Here is an 18,013-nt window from a genome sequence, read left to right on the forward strand (position 1 = left end):
TTTAGCAGCCTTTATTTTCACGCTCGGCACAGACGTGCACCGTGTCGCAGGGTCCAATGTCCAATCCCGGGACTGAAATCGGTGACTAAACGTAAGCGCCTAAGAGGGCTGGGACCGCGAGAGCACAGCAAGTCAGGAGGCGTACCCAGCCCAGCCTTCCGCAGCCCCTCTCTCCCTTTGCACCCTGCGGCTTCTAACCCCGCCCCTCCACAGACCCCGCCCCTATGCCGACGTCAGTTGTTATGTCTTGACTAGGGCCGCGGCTGCAGCGGGTCCAGTGCTCCGGGGGCGACAGCAGCGGCCTGCGGAGGCGGCAGGGACGGTGGCCGCGGTTGGCGCGGCGCGTCCTCACGGGGCTGGGCGCCGCTCGGCTACGCAGCTGACAGGAAGCAGCCTGGGAGAGCCGCGTCGGGGCCTAGCGTTATTTGCTTTTTGCTTTTTTTTTCCCCTCCAAGACTGTCGTCTCGCGCTCCTCCTCAGCGGGAGCCGCCGCGACGCCCCCTCGCGGGCCGCGGGCCTGAGAGGCGCCGCCCGCGGGAACCTGGAGCCGCCGCCGCCAGGCTTGGACGGCCGCCGGGGCCTGAAGCCTAGGTGATCGGCGCGGCGCTGCGGCGGTCGCTCCAACCCGTGCTGGGTGCGCCGGGCCCCGGGCCTGGCCCAACCGAGCACCGCGCCCTCCGGACCGCAGCCACTGACTCCGACCCCAACGGCCCTCCGCTGGCCCGCAGTCTCTCGGAGCTGCCTCCGGGGTCACCCCTGGTGGGCTCTTGCGGGCTTCCAGTGGTCCGCGGCTCGATGGGTGGGGTGCTTGTGAACGTCCCTCCTCCCTTTCTCTGACCGCCAGGCCAGAGCCGGCGCCCTCAGCCGCACGCACGCCGCGATCCACCTGCTTCCCCGCGGGGATGGCCCGCCGGTGACCGCCACGGCCGCGCGCCCTCGCTGCCCTCGCCCAGGCTGCGCTCCGTCGCCCCGCACTCCACCCCCTCCCCTTGTCCACGGCGTCCCGGCGACGCCAAGAGGGCGAAGATGTGGCTGAAGCTGTTTTTCTTGCTCCTGTATTTCCTGGTCCTGTTCGTCCTGGCCAGGTTTTTTGAGGCCATTGTGTGGTATGAGACTGGCATCTTTGCTACTCAGCTGGTGGATCCGGTGGCATTGAGCTTCAAGAAGCTGAAGACCATTCTGGAGTGTCGAGGGCTGGGCTATTCCGGGCTGCCAGAGAAGAAAGATGTTCGGGAGCTGGTGGAGAAGTCAGGCAAGTGCCTGGCTCCCGGAGGTCGCCCCCTCTGTCCTGGCTCTTCCCCACCCCCCATCTCCACCCCACCCCCGAAATTAGGCGGTCCCCGAAAAGGTCAAGCAGACTACCCCAGAGAGCTGCCCAGGCCGTCTTTGTCCATTTTTCTAAATGAATATGTAAATCTCTGTTTTGAAAAGAGAACTGTTTAGGTATATTGGTGTGTTCCAAAGGCTCTTTGGAAATGACAGTTTGAAAGTGCAGCTTTAAAAAAAATCATTAAATTGAATCTTTTGTCCCAGAATTCAGAAACGTCAGTTGAAATTGATTATAGGAAAAGGAAAAACTACAAAACATAGTCTGTAAATAGCATCTGCATCCATAGTAAAAACAAGCTACTGGGAGGGTAAGACATCATTAAAATAATAACAAAAGGCACGTGGACCTAAGATTTACGTGTAAATTATGCGTTTAATTATAGGTAAGATGTACAATGCACTATTTGCTTTTTATACTTTAAATTTAGTGAACATCTTGTGTGGCTGTCGGCCTTGTTTGTATTAATATTGTCTTGCAGGATTATAAATTTTATTCTTGAATCTTGAATGTATTACCTTTCTTGTCATGTGTCACAGGCGTCCCTGCATCACTTAATGGGTTGAGGAAGAGACTTGAAATAGCCTGAAAGAATATTTAATGTAGCCATTGATTTGGGGTAGGATTGGGTGGGGAAATGCAGTTAACTTTAAAGTGTCTCCTTAGATAGTGTTCCTGAAAACGGAATGTACACTGAGAAAGGCATTCTGAGTGAGTATCTTGTTTTGTCCTTTCAAGTATGTCATCTACAGGGCCTTTTAGAAGACCATTTTTTTCCTTATGTGGTACTATCTAGACAAACAGTGTGATAGGCAAGATTACAAGGTATATAGCAGTCTAACACTTGTATTTATAGCATAAGGGTTGCAGAACTCATCTCACCAGTGGGATAGAAGGCAGGAATCCTTGCATAAGGGATACATTTTTCAATTGTGTATTATTACTGCTCTTGTTTGCGCCTGGTTTTACACTGCCATTGGATGTTGGGGGAGGGAAGTGGGTTCTTTGAGCTTTATATTAGATATTATTCTGCCGTTTGAGCCCAAAATTGTTGTCATATGGAATGTACAGGGAATCTATATATAGCCTAAAGAGTATACAACAAAAGTATGATTCAGATCACACATTTTACAACTTAACAACAACAAAAAACAGTCTTGGTATGGCAATGTTTGTTGTGGATGGTTTTGCTGTTTGGAATGGAACTGGAATATCACTATGTAATATTTAAGGCAAAGGTTAGATAATGTGACATGAAGGTTTTTTTTAATATTTGATTATACAAGATCCACGTTTACACTGTGAACTTGTGTATGAATGTGGGGTTTGTTGTTCTGATAGGTAACTTTCTATCTCTCCCATTCATGTAAAAATCTTGTTGCCATTTCAAGCAGGCTGATGGCAAATTCTGTGAACCCTCTTTTAAATCTTTTGAGTCACAACACATAAACCAAGCTTCGAAAAATCATGTGAAGCCTGTGCAGACTTTAAGTAAAATTAAATGATTACTAGTTTGAGGGGATTTTTTTTGGACTGATGTAATTAGTAATTTACTAACAAACTATATGATGACCCCATTAGAATATATGTGCTACTATAAGAGAAGAATTATTGTCTTTTTTTTTCATTTTTTGCTGATGATACTCAATTTTCAAGAGATACTCAATTTTGTAGAATGAAAATTAATAGTGTGCTTATTCATGATATAAAATGGAGTTAATCATTGAAGTTGGGATTTTTGAAACCTTAACAGGGTTTTTACTTTTTCCTTCAGGTGACTTGATGGAAGGTGAACTCTATTCTGCTCTTAAGGAAGAAGAGGCGTCTGAGTCTGTTTCTAGTACCAATTTCAGTGGTGAAATGCATTTCTATGAGCTTGTGGAAGACACAAAAGATGGCATCTGGCTGGTTCAGGTAGAAAGGATGATACTTGAGAACCTTGTTTATACCAAAGTAGTATTTACCCCTGAGTAGCTCTTCAGTTATCATGCTTCCCAGGCAAAGCTCAGTTCTCATAGGGTATAAACCAATGATAACGAACATTCGGTCAGGAGATGTGGCTCAGTTGATGGAGTACTACCGTACATGAAATCCTGGCTTCAGTCCCTAGCTAACACCACCTAAACCAGGTTGTGCTCACATCAGAAATCTCAGCACTCAGGAGGCAGAAGCAGGGACTTAGAGGTTTGAGGTCTTCCTCAGTTGCATAACGAGTTCAAAGCCAGCATAAGTAGGATACATGAGACCCTGGCTTTGAAAAAGGGAAAGAAAAAAAAAAAGAGTAGAAAAGGAAAGATTGGGGGTGGGGGTTATCTTGAGACTCAGCAGACAGAAATGTCTAGAAACACACTTTCCTTTTATTTAGCTCTAGTTTTTTTTAACTCTAGTTTTGAGTTTAAGTTTATTAGTTCACATAGTTTTAGTGTGTAAGGGAAGAACACTAAAGTAAAAGTAAAGAAGTCTTTGCATTAGCAGCCAACCTTGAATGGCAGATGTGCTAACTGCTATAGAAACAACTCAGCAAAGTAGTCGGCTTAGTAGCTGTCCTGAGGGACCTATGGAATGTGCATTTTTTTTTTTGGCTTATGGTCATTAGATAGTTTGTATGATATCAAAACTGTGAGATTTAATTAGTATATTGGGAATTTCAAGTGGTGAAGGGCCTTAAAATTTATCTTTAATGATTTTCATGGTAAGTGGATACACATTAACATTAATGTAACCATGTATATTAGAATAATGGTATATTGAGCATGTAATGTCATCCTAAATATTATGGAAAAGCAAAGTTTAATTTTTGAAATCTGTATTCACTTGCAGTAACATAACAAGTGAACTTGAAGTCTGAATGTGGCCGCAATTAAGAATGTAGTGTGTAGATGGCTGAAAGTCAAGTTGTATTATAAGACCCCCCCAAAAATGAGGGTGCCCCAGCACCCCACATCTCGGAAGGCGACACTCAAATCACTCGAGAGAAACGGTCTCGATGCAATAACATGAGGATTTCTTTATTCCAGAATTCTGGGTTCCACAGCCGCACACCAAGCAGGGTTAGAGGACTGTGGACCACGAGTGCCGAATTGCGACAGTTTTTATAAGTTTACGACAAAGCCGGAGAATCACAAACCAATCATTTCTTAGCATGGGGAGCCCGCTAAATGCGAGCCAAACGATTTGTACCACTCCATAGTTTTTAGGCCAATCAGTTTAAATTATTGGAGCCCGCACTCAGTTGACCAGTTTCCTATTTTCTTGAATGTCTATAGCTTTATGAACTCCTGCATAGGGGTAATGGCAGTAAGCAGTTTACAGAAGCAAGATAAGCTTAGCCCATTTCCAGTTACCTTGTGGGGCCAGGATCACCTATTCAAGGCCTTTCTGCTAGGTCTAAACAAAGGGCGGCCTCTGGAATGTGACCTTTTACCTAGTTTCTAACGAAGCGAGATAGCATTTTAAACTTCTGACTTCTTGGGGTCATTAGAGTTAGGCTGTATTATTTTCTATCCTTTCAGTATCAGATAGTTTCTGAAGCACTAAGATGAGAAGTAGGTTATGAAAGTCCTGGGACTGCTCCGCAGTACTGTGCTAGGATTAGATTCCAGGTCCTCTGAGGTTTTTTTCTTCCTTCAGACTATCTTCTGTGTAATCATTGACAATGCGAACACCCATCCTCCCATTTCTTTAGTGCTTTTGATCTCCCACTTTGCTGTTGACCAGTTTCAACTTAGGGTTTGAAAATTAAAATAAAAGCTTTATATTACTTTCAGGGAACAAGAACTACAAGATTTGTTTTTGTTGTTTTGGTTTTTATTTTATTTTATTTTTGATTTTTTTTTTTTTTTTTGGTTTTTTCTTTTGGTTTTTTGATGACAGGGTTTCTCTGTATAGTCCTGGCTGTCCTGTAGACCAGGCTGGCCTTGAACTCAGAAATCCACCTGCCTCTGCCTCCCAGACTGCTGGGATTACAGGCGTGCGCCACCACCGCCTGGCTTAAGATTTGTTTTAAAAATAAGTTTTAGAAATCTTAATTGGAGGGAAGCCTGATTTTGTCATTGGCTTGTAGTATAATTGGGAATGGGTAGGTTTTCTCTTGTTTCTGGCCTCAAACACATATGCATTGAAAGAGGATGGAATGATGCTATCCTCCACTGTGCTGAAAGAGTGGGCTTTGGTGAGTCTGTGGAGATTTCATTGGATACCCCTGGCCTTCCCTTTTTAGTTCCATTCCTACTGCATTTGACTTTTTACCTTCTATAATCAGCAAAGGTGGGACCTGAGAGGATTTAGCCTGTACAAATTCTAGTTTATTTCTGTCTTTGTTCATTGATTTGAGAAATAAGCTCTAAGGGTTGAAAATATAGCTCAGTAGTAGAACGTTTGCCTAGCATGCATGAAGTTCTGGATGTGATGTCAGTCATCTCTTTAAATCTTTACGAGATTGTTATTCTATTTCTTGCCCCCAGTACTTATTTCTAATCTGGCCAAGGAAGATTTACTGGTTTTGATAATTTCAGATTTATTGACAAGAGAGAATTGAATAGTGTCCCGTTGCTGTGTATTTATGGTCTAAATGCTTATCACTCACCTGAATTGATTTTCTGCAAGTGGATGGTGGAGAAGGCAATAGGCAAGGCTAAAAGGCAGAACCATGTAGTCAGAGGCCTGGGAGTCGCTCTGAAACACAGGACCCTATCTGAAATGCTAGGTGTATCTGATCGACTAGTTAGCAATATATCCTTTACTTTTAAGCTATCCCTTTTTAAAAGATGTATTTATTTTTATTATGTATACAGGTGTTTTGACCCATGTATGTGTGTGTACTGTGTGCTCGCCTGATGCCCGCAGAAGCCAGAAGAGGGTGTCAGGTCTCCTGGAACTAGACTGACAGATGGTTATTAGCTGCCATGCAGGTCCTCTGGAAGAGCAGCTGGTACTCTTCACCTCTGAGCCATCTTTCCAGGCCCAGTTATTATTTTCTTGATATCTCACTAAAGATGTGTATGGACTAAATCCCTTAATATGTGATAAAATTAGCCCATTTATTTAGCATAAATAACTATGCCAGGCCCTGTTCTAGAACCTGAAGATAAAACGGAAATATACCCAGGGCTGTGTCCAGGGAGCTCACGTTCCAGTTGTGAGAATCAGACACCAAATACATTAATATTTAAACAATACCAATAGGTTGGAAGCTCTGAGAAGAAAAGAAGCAATCTAAAGAAATAGAATAAGGAGGAACTTTTTTCACAAGGTGGCCATTGAACATAGTTTTAAGTAATGATGTAAATGTTAACATACAGCCATCATAGCTTAGTCTCCTCATTATCTTTTCCCAAAGTATTTTAAAAGTCATATATTAACAGTTGAAAGAATGTGTTTATATGGGAAACAGTACAGTAAGGCACACTTAGTTTTTCCAGTAATGTGCAATGTTTGCAGTGATTTCCAGTGTCTGGTTTGTGTTCTTTATGGCTGGTTACTTAAATCAAACGGCTAGTCAGGTCTGCAGGAACAGTGTCTGTTAAGATAGTTGAGAAAAGTAGGCCTGAGACCCTGCTGTTGGTACTATGAGCTAACCTAACCTACTAAACTTATTTGGCCAGGCACCTCTTTTAAGCTTCATATTTATATTTGGGCTTTGGTTTGTTTAGTTAGTTTTTAAAACTATACTTAAAATTTTAAAAATATTTGCTAGATACAGAAGGGAAATATTCTCTTGGTTGTTTGTCAGTCATTCCTCAGCCAGACTATTAGTCTGTCTCTCAGGAATACAGTTCTGTACAGTTTGAGTGCTGGGTCTCCTTTCCTTCTGTTGTGGTTCCTGCTGTTTGTTTTGAGGCAGGGTCTCACTGAGTAGTCCAGGCTCATCACCTTCGTCCTGCTCATCTTTCTGACTGCTGAGGTAGCCGGGGTCAGCCATGATGCTGCTCTTCTCTGAATGTGTGTTGAAGGAAGCTGACTAGTTTGCTTGCTCTGCTCTGTGTTTAAATGCCTGTAAGGAGTGTCTTCATGTACTGCACTGCATTACATCCTGGCCACTTCTGTCTTCAGCTTGTCAAGCTTGAGTCCATGTGCTTCCTGTATACTTAAGCAGGTGTGGTGAACAGAACTGTAGGGGTTATTTTCCTGTTGCTGTGACAAAGGAAGGGTTTATTTGGGCTTCCTGTTAGAGGGGAAATGATGCCAGCAGTAGTGTAGGTGGTTAGTTGCATCTCATCCATGTCAGGGAGCAGAGAGAGATGAATGCTGGTGTCCCACTCACCTCTCCTTTAAAACGTGCATCATCACCATCATTATTGTCATCCTTCTTGTATGTGTGCATGGATGATGTATGTGGGAGGGGTGTACCTGCTATGGTACATGTGTGACAGCCAAAGGACAACCTTGTAGAGTTGATTTTTCTCCTACCTTTATGTGGATTCTGGGGATCAGACTCAGGTCACAAGGCTTGTCAGACAAGTGCTTTTACCCACCAAGCTATCTCATCCTCACTCTTCCCGCACTTCTAAAAATTACATCTGCTTTTTTGTGGTAAGAAGTACTTGTGGAGATCAGAGGACAGCTTGGACAGCTTGTGGGAGTTGGTTCTCTATACCAACCATTGCAAGAACTAATATTTATTTATTTATTTATTTATTTATTTATTTATTTGTGGTTTTTTGGATTTGTTTTTTTCAAGACAGGGTTTCTCTGTATAGCCCTGGCTGTCCTGGAACTCACTCTGTAGACCAGGCTGGCCTCGAACTCAGAAATCCGCCTGCCTCTGTCTCCCAGAGTGCTGGGATTACAGGTGTGCGCCACCACCGCCCGGCTCTAATTTTTATTTTTAAGGGTAGCAAAATCTATATGACATCTTTATGAATAATATACACTATATATTTCACACAGAATCAAGTCCTTTCTTTGTGATACAGTTGTAACACAATTAGAATTTTGTGCTTCCTCCCTTAAGCTCCTGACTCTCATTAGCCATTTAGTTCCCAATTTTGTGGATCTCTGACTCTGCTACCACCACTCCTTGGCACCAAAAACCGAGGATTATTTTGTTTCAAAAGATTGCTGGTTAGAGACAAATGGCCAAGTGGATAGGCTTTTGAAATGGAAAAGTTGCCTAGTATATAGCTTTTTCTTTTGGATTTGTCTCTAACTTTTTTATTTGTCTTAACTTTTATCATAATTCAAAAAGGGATAGAGCTGTTCGTTTCCTACCAGCTGTCCCATTTATTGAGATTAAAGTCACTAGAGTTGGACAGCACTGAAAAACCACTTTATGACTTTTTTTGTTTTTTTCCCGAGACAGGATTTCTCTGTGTAGCCCTGGCTGTCCTGGACCTCACTCTGTAGACCAGGCTGGCCTTGAACTCAGAAATTCACCTGCCTCTGCCTCCCAAGTGCTGTGGGCCACCACCCCCTGGCTACTTTATGACTTACAGTACTGGTGAGCTTTGGCCACTCTTCACTGAGGTATTATCTTAATGCAGTTTCTGTTTGACTGGAAGCATTAACAGCTGATTTTAAACTTGTTTATTTGCTTTTAAGACAAGAGGTTTGTCTAGGGCAATTCTAATTATTTATCCCTTTAATGAGCTACTACAGAGTAAAATATATGGCAAGCCACCATGTTTTATGTTGGTGAAAATCTTTTCTTTTTCCTTTTTTTTTTTTTTTTTTTTTTGTGTTTACCCATAAAGTAAGCCAGTGAGAATAGGACACTTCATTTTAGCCAGAAGTTAGAAACAATAACAGGGTGAATAAAGTTAATTAAAATGCTATTCAATTTAAGCTAATTGTATTATTTAATTATGGCTCCTCTGTGGAGATTAACAAGGATGCACTAAAAGTTCTGACAGAAATAAACCCCTCCTTTTTAAAAAACAGGCAAAAGTACATTTGCAAATACACTGAATTATATTTTATATTTTATATATAAGTACCTGAGACAGTTAGTGTATAGTTCCATAGCAAGATGCCATTCATTCTGTCCAGAAAACATTCAGGATAACAGGTTGGTGGGAGGGAACTTTTGGTCATAATAGAAATTGCTTTAGAGACTCTATAAAAAGAAGTAGAAGCTGGGTGGTGAGCCAATGTTTTAATTGTGAAAACACTGCCATTTTTATAGTGTCCATTTAATGCAACCTTCTTCACAGTTAATGTATGTAAAATCTTCAGTTGACTAACTGCATAGGATTTTAACAAAGCAGTTTGTAATTGTGTAGCAATAATGACAGAATCAAAATGATTTCATTAATGCTTAGATGGCTTCTCATTGTTATACCGCTCTCTCAGGGGGGATCCTTAAACTCTTCCAGAGCAGATGCTAGAACAGATTGCTGAGTAAATAAGGCCCCAGGGTTGAAATTGTCACTTCCTGTAGCTCCTCAGCGCTCACAACTCTCCTCACTCACTCCTGCTGTCCCTGCTGGAACCGGGGTGTGCCTGGGAACAGCGCTCTCTCATTCCCCTTCTCATTCTTAACAAATGCTTGTCATACATCTGCAAGGTTCTTGCACAATTAGCAATTAGGTCTTCACTCAAAGATGCCCTGAGCTTTAGGGCTGTGTGCACATTGACAGAGGCAACTTCTTAGTTCCTTGAAGCAGTGTCATTGCCAACACAGATCTAAAGTATCTGGGATATTTTACAGCTTTATTCAAAAAATGGAAAATATTGGGAAAGAGAGTTATTTTTAAAGAGAGAGAAAGGAAGAGTCAGAGGAGACGGCAAAGAACAGAGGGTATAGTATTTAATTACACAGAGACTTATCTGAGAAGTCTGAAGGGTTATGTTCAGGTTCCTTGGCTCTATGATCAAGAGAACTGCTAATGTCTCCTGAGAAGTAACAGAAAGGAAAAGAACACTTTGCTGCTGGGTATGTAACTGAGTGGTGGAGCATTTGCCTAGTATGCCCTGAAGGAGGGGTGGGGGAGGAGAGAGAGACTGGGAGAGGGGGAGAGAGGACCAGGAACAGGAAGTAGGAAGCAGACCATGCTTGACTGCCCTGATTCTCCAGGTAAACTTTCACAATATACTTTTAGACAAGAAAAAAAAGGGTAAATAACATCTTGGGTAATGTGATCAGCATTACCTCCCTAAAAAGCTTATATCTAAAACCATACCCTCAGTCATCTGAGAATGCAAATGTGAACTCATGTCTTCCTCAGTAAGACCATATATTTTCATTAAAAGCACCGTCAAAACCATTTGCTTAATTCTCTAATTTTTGTGCATGTATTGAGCATCCATTGTATATTACCATGTGTTACAGAAACATGCATGTCTCCTAGAGTAATCTGGTAGCACAAAAAGGAAACTTCATTTTTTTAGAACCATGTGCCCTCAGCCTGTGATAGCCCCGACATTTGTTAGACTTCCCAGGAGAAAGGCCACAAATGAGGTTTGTATACCCCTCGCCTCTCCCAGGGAGTTGCCTGCTGGCATTTAGTTCATACACAAGCCTGGAGCTTTACTTCCTGAAGGCTTTGTGAATATGAAAATGGTTCTTCCTGTCAGAAAGATTAGAGGCCCCAGAGTATTGTGTTTGTAATTTTAAATTGAATAATGTCAGTAAAGGTGGCATTTATGTAAAGAGCTTAGATCTGTATATGCTTAGATAGACTTAGATGACTTCATGAAAACTTTAGACTTTTTTTGGTTTTCCATTGAATTGTATTTTATTATGTTTACATTAAAGATTTATGCTATTATCTTCCGTAAAACTCTGTTTTCATTAAGTCAGGAAGACTGGGGATAAAGAGAAGAGATATTTAACCACTGACTGTCATAAACAGAGAAGTTAGTAAGATTTTGAAAGTCAATTTAAATATTTTTTCCTTTCTTTAAAATATAATCTGTTTCTCTCCTACCTGTGTATGAGGACTGTTTGCACACTTGAAGTAGAAGTTTAAGATCAAGTTCATTATGGCTGTTCCTTTTCCCAGAGTCTTCCAAAGTTGCTGAGGAAAAGTCCTATGAGGAACACTTACTTAGTCAGAGCATAATTTAGTAGAAAATGTGTTTGATAATAGAAAAATATGTGTTTGATTCTTGGCTACAAAGCGAAACATTGAAAAACATGACACTTGAACTTGTTAAATCCACATATGATAATTTTTATAAGCTTTATTTGGATTTTCTTTTTTTGTTTTTCTTTTTTTAAAGATTTACTTATTATATCTAAGTACACTGTAACTGTCTTCAGACACCCCAGAAGAGGGCTTCAGATCTTATCACAGGTGGTTGTGAGCCACCACGTGGTTGCTGGGATTTGAACTCAGGACCTTCGTAAGAGTAGTCACTTCTCTTAACTGCTGAGCCATCTCTCCAGCCCCTATTTGGATTTTCAAAAATGTATTTTCAAAGAAAAATTGGCTTCAGGGCCTTTTTCTGTCTGGGTAATGTAATTACAGAGAATAGGTACATAGTAGAGAATATGACTTGATTTTTCAAAGGCTTTTGATGCCTATTCAGAGTTACTGATAGAACAAGGAGTTTAGCATACTGTACTTGTGGGTTTTTTTTTTCCTTGCCGGACAGATGTAACTTCTGTAGGAAGAGCAGTGAGGGCCAGTAAGGTGGCTCTGCAGGTGAAGGTGCATGCTGTACAAGCCTGCGGACTGAGGTTCAAGCCCCAGTGCCTGGAGAGCGGAGAGGTCTGACTGTCTTGAGTTCGTTCCCTTGATCTCCACAGGAATGCTGTAGTACTCATGAACATATATGTAAATTTAAGTAATAATAAATTAAAAAGAAGTGCAGTAATAATGAGATGATTCAGTTAAACCAGAACTGGAAGCAGAATGTCTTTAAAAACAAAGGTATTTATATTATAGATAAGAATGTTGGGTTTAGGTAATCAAGGTTTGACTTTTTCCTCAACTCTCTCTTTTGGGAAATAGGTCATAGCAAATGACAGAAGTCCTTTGGTGGGTAAAATCCACTGGGAGAAAATGGTAAAAAAAGTGTCAAGATTTGGAATACGGACGGGCACTTTCAACTGTTCCAGTGATCCCAGGTAAGTGGATTAAGAAATTCTGAGTTTGAACCCTGGCCAGAATCCTTATGTTTAATAAAGACAACATTTTAAGAAACCTCCCTGAATTGAAAACTGTTTGATTAATGTACTGCTAGTTACCATATGTTTGCAGCTTGTGTAAACTGGTGTTTGTTGACTTTCTAAGAGAGCCCTTAAAATTGTCTGTAGTCCTTTGTTTCAGTATTCTTTTCCAGATGGCAGTGGATGGCCCCGCTATTCTCATCTGTAGCTCAAACTGGCTTTATCCCCCTCCCTCAATCAAGGGCTTGAATTACAGGCATACACAACCACTTTTGTACTTCTGACCTTCAGTTTGCATTTCCATAGTCACTTTCCATCTACTCTACAACCATCCCTAGGTATGCCTTCTCCCTAATATCAAGTCAGGTTTACCATTGTACTTAATCAGACATATCCTCTGGCCTTCTCTACCCTTCACTATTTTATTTTCCTTCACATTTTTTTAGATGTGGTCATTTGGTTTGTCATTGACTTCAGTATTCAGTCTATTATTATATTAATTCTTGTCTTGTTATTTCATTTTTAATTAAATTCAGATTGTGTGTGTGTGTGTGTAGAGGAGTTTATATTCACTTCTGAGTGCAGGTGCCATTGAAATTCAGACGATGGTGTAGGATCTCTTAGATCTGGAGTCCTAGGCAGCTATGGGCCTCCCAGTGTGGACATTGATTTAATAAAAAAACAATATTTTTATATAGCCAAATGAGCAGAAGAAAAAGCTGGGTAAAATGGTATATGCCTGTATTCCCAGTGGGAGGCAGAATGAAAGGATCTCAAATTCTAAGCTACCCTATATAATAAAACAGTGGTGCAAAACAAAACCCTGAAAAATGTTTTCTTGATAATGTCACTGATTTTTATTCTGACCTTTAAAATGTTCTCTTTGAATTGGCAGTAAAAGATTTTATGTTGATACATGATAATATAAATTCTTTTTTTTTTTTTTTTTTTTTTTTTTTTTGGTTTTTTGGATTTGGTTTTTTCGAGACAGGGTTTCTCTGTATAGCCCTGGCTGTCCTGGAATTCACTCGGTAGACCAGGCTGGCCTCGAACTCAGAAATCCGCCTGCCTCTGCCTCCCAGAGTGCTGGGATTACAGGCATGCACCACCACCGTCCAATATATATAAATTCTTAAAAACAATATATGCATGTAGTCTTGTCTTCATTGAAGATACCTTTAGAGTAATATTTAGAGAACTATATATTAGTAACCCATAGAGAGTTTTTCCAAACATGGAAAACATTATTTAATTTGACAATTTTAACAAGGAATTTTCTTTTGGGTAGTCTCAAGTTCTTTAGAATGACAAGACTTAAAAATACTAGTTCTGAACTAAACGGAAAACAGAAAAGGGGGAAATGAGATCATTAAAAGCTTGACTATTTTACAAATCAAGATTTCATGTCATAAAGTTGTCGTTTGATTTATGACACAACTTAGAAGCCAGTGTAGTTATTAGCAGAAGATAAAGAGAATGACCAAGAGTAGCGATGTGGGCCTGGGGAGAGGTTTCAGCAGTGAAGAATGTTTTCTGATCTTGCAGAGAACTCCCAGCACTCAAGTGGCTTACAACTGTCTGTTGGGAATCTGATATACTCTGTTCTGAGGCCACCTGCATACATGTGACACACATAAAGTCACACAAGCGTACACAGTACACATAAAATAAATACAAATGTCAGTGAGTAGAAATTTCATCACATGTATCTTGAAATTGAGCCAATTAAACTTCTTAGATAAGATCTGAAGGATCTACAGGCATTTTACCCACTGTTTGGTTTTGGCAAGGGCAAAAATAGGATTCATATCACTGAATTGTTTTTCATTGGATAACTTCATTGTTAAGGGACAGAAATACTTAATTTTTAAGGCATGTCTCTTTTTCAAACCATTTCGTGTTAATGGAATATTTGCTGTTAAGGGACTGAGTCAACACAGTAGAAGTTGAGAATCAGGAGCTATGATTCAAAGTCACTAAGATAGCATCACAGAGTCCTCAACAACCTGCTCTTTAAAAAACAACATGCCATCTTCATTTATCTCAAATTACATCACAGCATTCCTGAGATAAATTAGTCATGTTGCCATTATAAAACATGCCATATAACTAGACTTTCCTCTCTGGATCTTATGAATGTATAACATACTCATAACCCCAATAAAACATGAAATGTGTTTAGTAAATAAAATGTAACATTCCTTATATCAGTCTTCTGAAGCAACATAGGAAATCTAGTATCCATTTTCAAATCTATAACAAAACATAGCTACATGGTAGACTTTTTTGCTTTTTATCAAGATAAATTCTATATATCATAAAATTCTACATGACTGGTTTTAGGAAGAATTTTTTAAAAAAACAAAGGAAAATGTCTTTAGTTATCATCTATCCACAAGTAATGTGATAGCTGTTTCAGTTTTTGGTATTTCTTATCACCTGGTTTTTCAGAGGGGACAAATGTCATATTAAGAATTTGCTGGATACCAAAAGGAGTAGAGTCACTGACTTCTTCCATAAACAGGTGGTGATTGTAATTATGCCCTTCTTCAACCCGTGGGTAAACTGAATTGGCCTGAAACTCTGTATATTTCCTCTTTGTTTCCTAAGTGTTAAATCCTTGTTTTCATGATATTCATTAAAGAGAAAAGAAAGTTAACTGTATCTTGAAATAGCTGTCTTTTGGATTGGCTTGTGCAAATATCACTTTTTTAGTAGTTAGTGCTTATTGCACTGTGGTGTTAGGCCTTCTGTGAGTACTTAGTTGAGAAGTGGTAAGGTAGGTGCCTATCAAGGACTCTGAACCACCTCAGGGACTCAGCATGTAGGAGCATTCATCTCTTTCTCTGTTCTACCTAATTTCTAACCATCTTTTAAGGCCTAGTTCTTTTCCAAACTTTTCTTGAGCTAGTCATTTGCTCACATTCCTGGTAGTATCTCTTCTTTGATCTTTCTTTAGTCTTCCTTTGATACTTGTTTCACATCCATAACAGGATTTTTGAATTCCATATGAGCAGAAATTACTTCCTTTTATCTTTGGATCTTAGTATGCAATGCTATATGTAATGGCACATAAGAGATGCTAAAGTATTTTCTTAGATATTTAATTATAATAAAGTATTTTTTATTGGCTTAGAAATACTTTAGGTATACATTATTCAAACTTTTTTCTTAAACACAGAAATTCAAAGCATACTGCAGTAAGCTTGCTTGTTCTGGCACAGTTGCCAAGTATTGGTTTCTCTTTGGTTTTTTGGAGATTATCTGGTCTGAGAGAAGAGGGTTTTAAAAGGGTACCTTTCAGGCCCTGAAGAAAACTATTAGAATGTAAGTTGTTCAACAGCCTCGCTGTTCATTCAGTTTACTCTCTTACAGGTACTGCAGAAGGAGAGGCTGGGTACGCTCCACACTCATCATGTCTGTCCCACAAACAAGTACATCCAAAGGGAAAGTCATGCTTAAAGAGTACAGTGGACACAAGATTGAAGTAGAACACATTTTTAAATGGATAACTGCCCATGCAGCTTCTCGGATCAAAACTATATATAATGTTGAGCATTTGAAGGAAGAATGGAATAAAAGTGATCAGTACTGGGTAAAAATATACCTATTTGCAAACCTTGACCAACCACCAGCTTTCTTCTCTGCATTAAGTATAAAATTTACTGGAAGAGTTGAGTTTATTTTTGTTAATGTGGAAAGTTGGAACAACAAGAGTTATATGACAGATATCGGTATTTATAACATGCCATCATACATACTTAGAACTCCTGAAGGAATTTACAGATACGGAAACCACACAGGTGAATTTATATCCCTTCAGGCCATGGATTCATTTTTGCGCTCATTACAACCTGAAGTAAATGATCTATTTGTTTTGAGTTTGGTTCTAGTTAATCTTATGGCTTGGATGGACTTATTTATTACACAAGGAGCAACCATCAAGCGATTTGTGGTTCTCATAAGCACTTTAGGGACATACAATTCCCTATTAATTATTTCTTGGCTACCTGTGTTGGGCTTTCTACAGCTTCCTTACTTAGATAGCTTTTATGAATATAGTTTAAGATTGCTGCGATATTCTAATACAACCACACTGGCTTCGTGGGTAAGGGCAGACTGGATGTTTTACTCTTCACACCCAGCCCTATTTCTCAGTACATACCTTGGACATGGTTTGCTAATTGATTACTTTGAGAAGAAGAGGCGGCGCAGCAACAATGATGAAGTTAATGCGAATAATTTAGAATGGTTATCAAGTCTGTGGGACTGGTACACCAGCTACCTCTTCCACCCGATTGCTTCTTTTCAGAACTTTCCTGTAGACTCTGATTGGGACGAAGACCCTGACTTATTCTTGGAACGGTTAGCTTTCCCTGACCTTTGGCTTCACCCTCTGATACCAACTGATTATATTAAAAACTTACCAATGTGGCGATTTAAATGTCTTGGGGTGCAGTCTGAAGAAGAAATGTCAGAGAGTTCTCAAGACACTGAAAATGACTCAGATAGTGACAACATGGACACTTTTAGTAGTAGTAAGGATGAATTTGATGATAAACAAAGCGTTGTTCACAGTTCTCCAGGAAGAACAAGTCACTGCGATACTGAGGCTTGTTCATGTGCCAATAACTGTTGTCAGAGCAGCCCATGTGAAAGGAAGAGGAGGTCCTATGGATCACACAGTACTAGTGAAGACATGGAACCGGACTGGTTGACTTGGCCTGCTGGTACGCTGCACTGTACTGAATGTGTTGTTTGCCTTGAGAATTTTGAAAATGGATGTTTGCTAATGGGGTTGCCTTGTGGTCATGTGTTTCACCAGAATTGCATTGTTATGTGGTTGGCTGGGGGCCGACACTGTTGCCCTGTTTGCCGTTGGCCTTCATATAAGAAAAAGCAGCCATATGTACAACAACAGCCGTTGTCAAATGATGTCCCATCTTAACCATGTGCAATTTGTCCTTAATACGCTTTGAGTATCTTACAGCTTGCCTTTTTAATGTTAGTCACAATGTTTTTGTGGTTTGAAGTTTAGTTTAATGTTAGTGCAGTGACAGGAAATACACATTATGCTGATGTTGATGACAGAATTTATTTGGTTGCCTTGTGTGTCAATTGAATGCATACTAATCTGTAAAAAAATTATTTACAGCATTGAAAATTCAGAAGTTAATGGTTTTTTTTTGTAAGCACAAAAGAAGTATGGTAGAAATTTATCTTAACAAGACTTTATGAGGCAGGATCAAATCCTAGTGGGCCTGAGCTGGTTTCTTACCCTAAGTGTTTTTTCCCTTTTACAATCTCTGTCCAGCACCTCTTGGTTAAATAATGTATGCTCTGAGACATGAAATTAAAACAGATCTATAAAATAAATTATTTTAAAAGCAGAAGGTTTTGTAGGTTTTCTGATCTTAAGATGACTGGTTTTTGTAAGAGTTTTGCTGGATTATGAATTTCATGGGTAATTGCAACATGGTTTTGAGATGGAGGGAGAAGGGTAAGAATCCTATTGCTGAGCCGGGAGGTGGTGGCGCACGCCTTTAATCCCAGCACTCTCGGAGGTAGAGGCAGGCGAATTTCTGAGTTCGAGGACAGCCAGGGCTACACAGAGAAACACTGTCTCGGGAAAA

At 40.2% G+C, this 18,013-nt stretch overlaps 1 protein-coding gene across 1 annotated transcript; it reads left to right on the forward strand.

The window, feature by feature from the left end:
- The first annotated feature begins 231 nt into the window (after nt 1–231).
- Nucleotides 232–17,773, forward strand: Rnf103 (ring finger protein 103). The gene is made up of 4 exons (XM_052173893.1): nt 232–1,252; nt 3,102–3,241; nt 12,223–12,338; nt 15,756–17,773. Exons 1-4 carry the CDS (start codon nt 1,027–1,029, stop codon nt 17,326–17,328), a joined length of 2,055 nt encoding a protein of 684 aa, XP_052029853.1. The 5' UTR covers nt 232–1,026; the 3' UTR covers nt 17,329–17,773.
- The last annotated feature ends 240 nt before the right edge of the window (nt 17,774–18,013 follow it).

The sequence above is a fragment of the Apodemus sylvaticus genome, chromosome 2, assembly GCF_947179515.1.
Source record: "Apodemus sylvaticus chromosome 2, mApoSyl1.1, whole genome shotgun sequence".
Lineage (NCBI taxonomy): Eukaryota > Metazoa > Chordata > Mammalia > Rodentia > Muridae > Apodemus > Apodemus sylvaticus.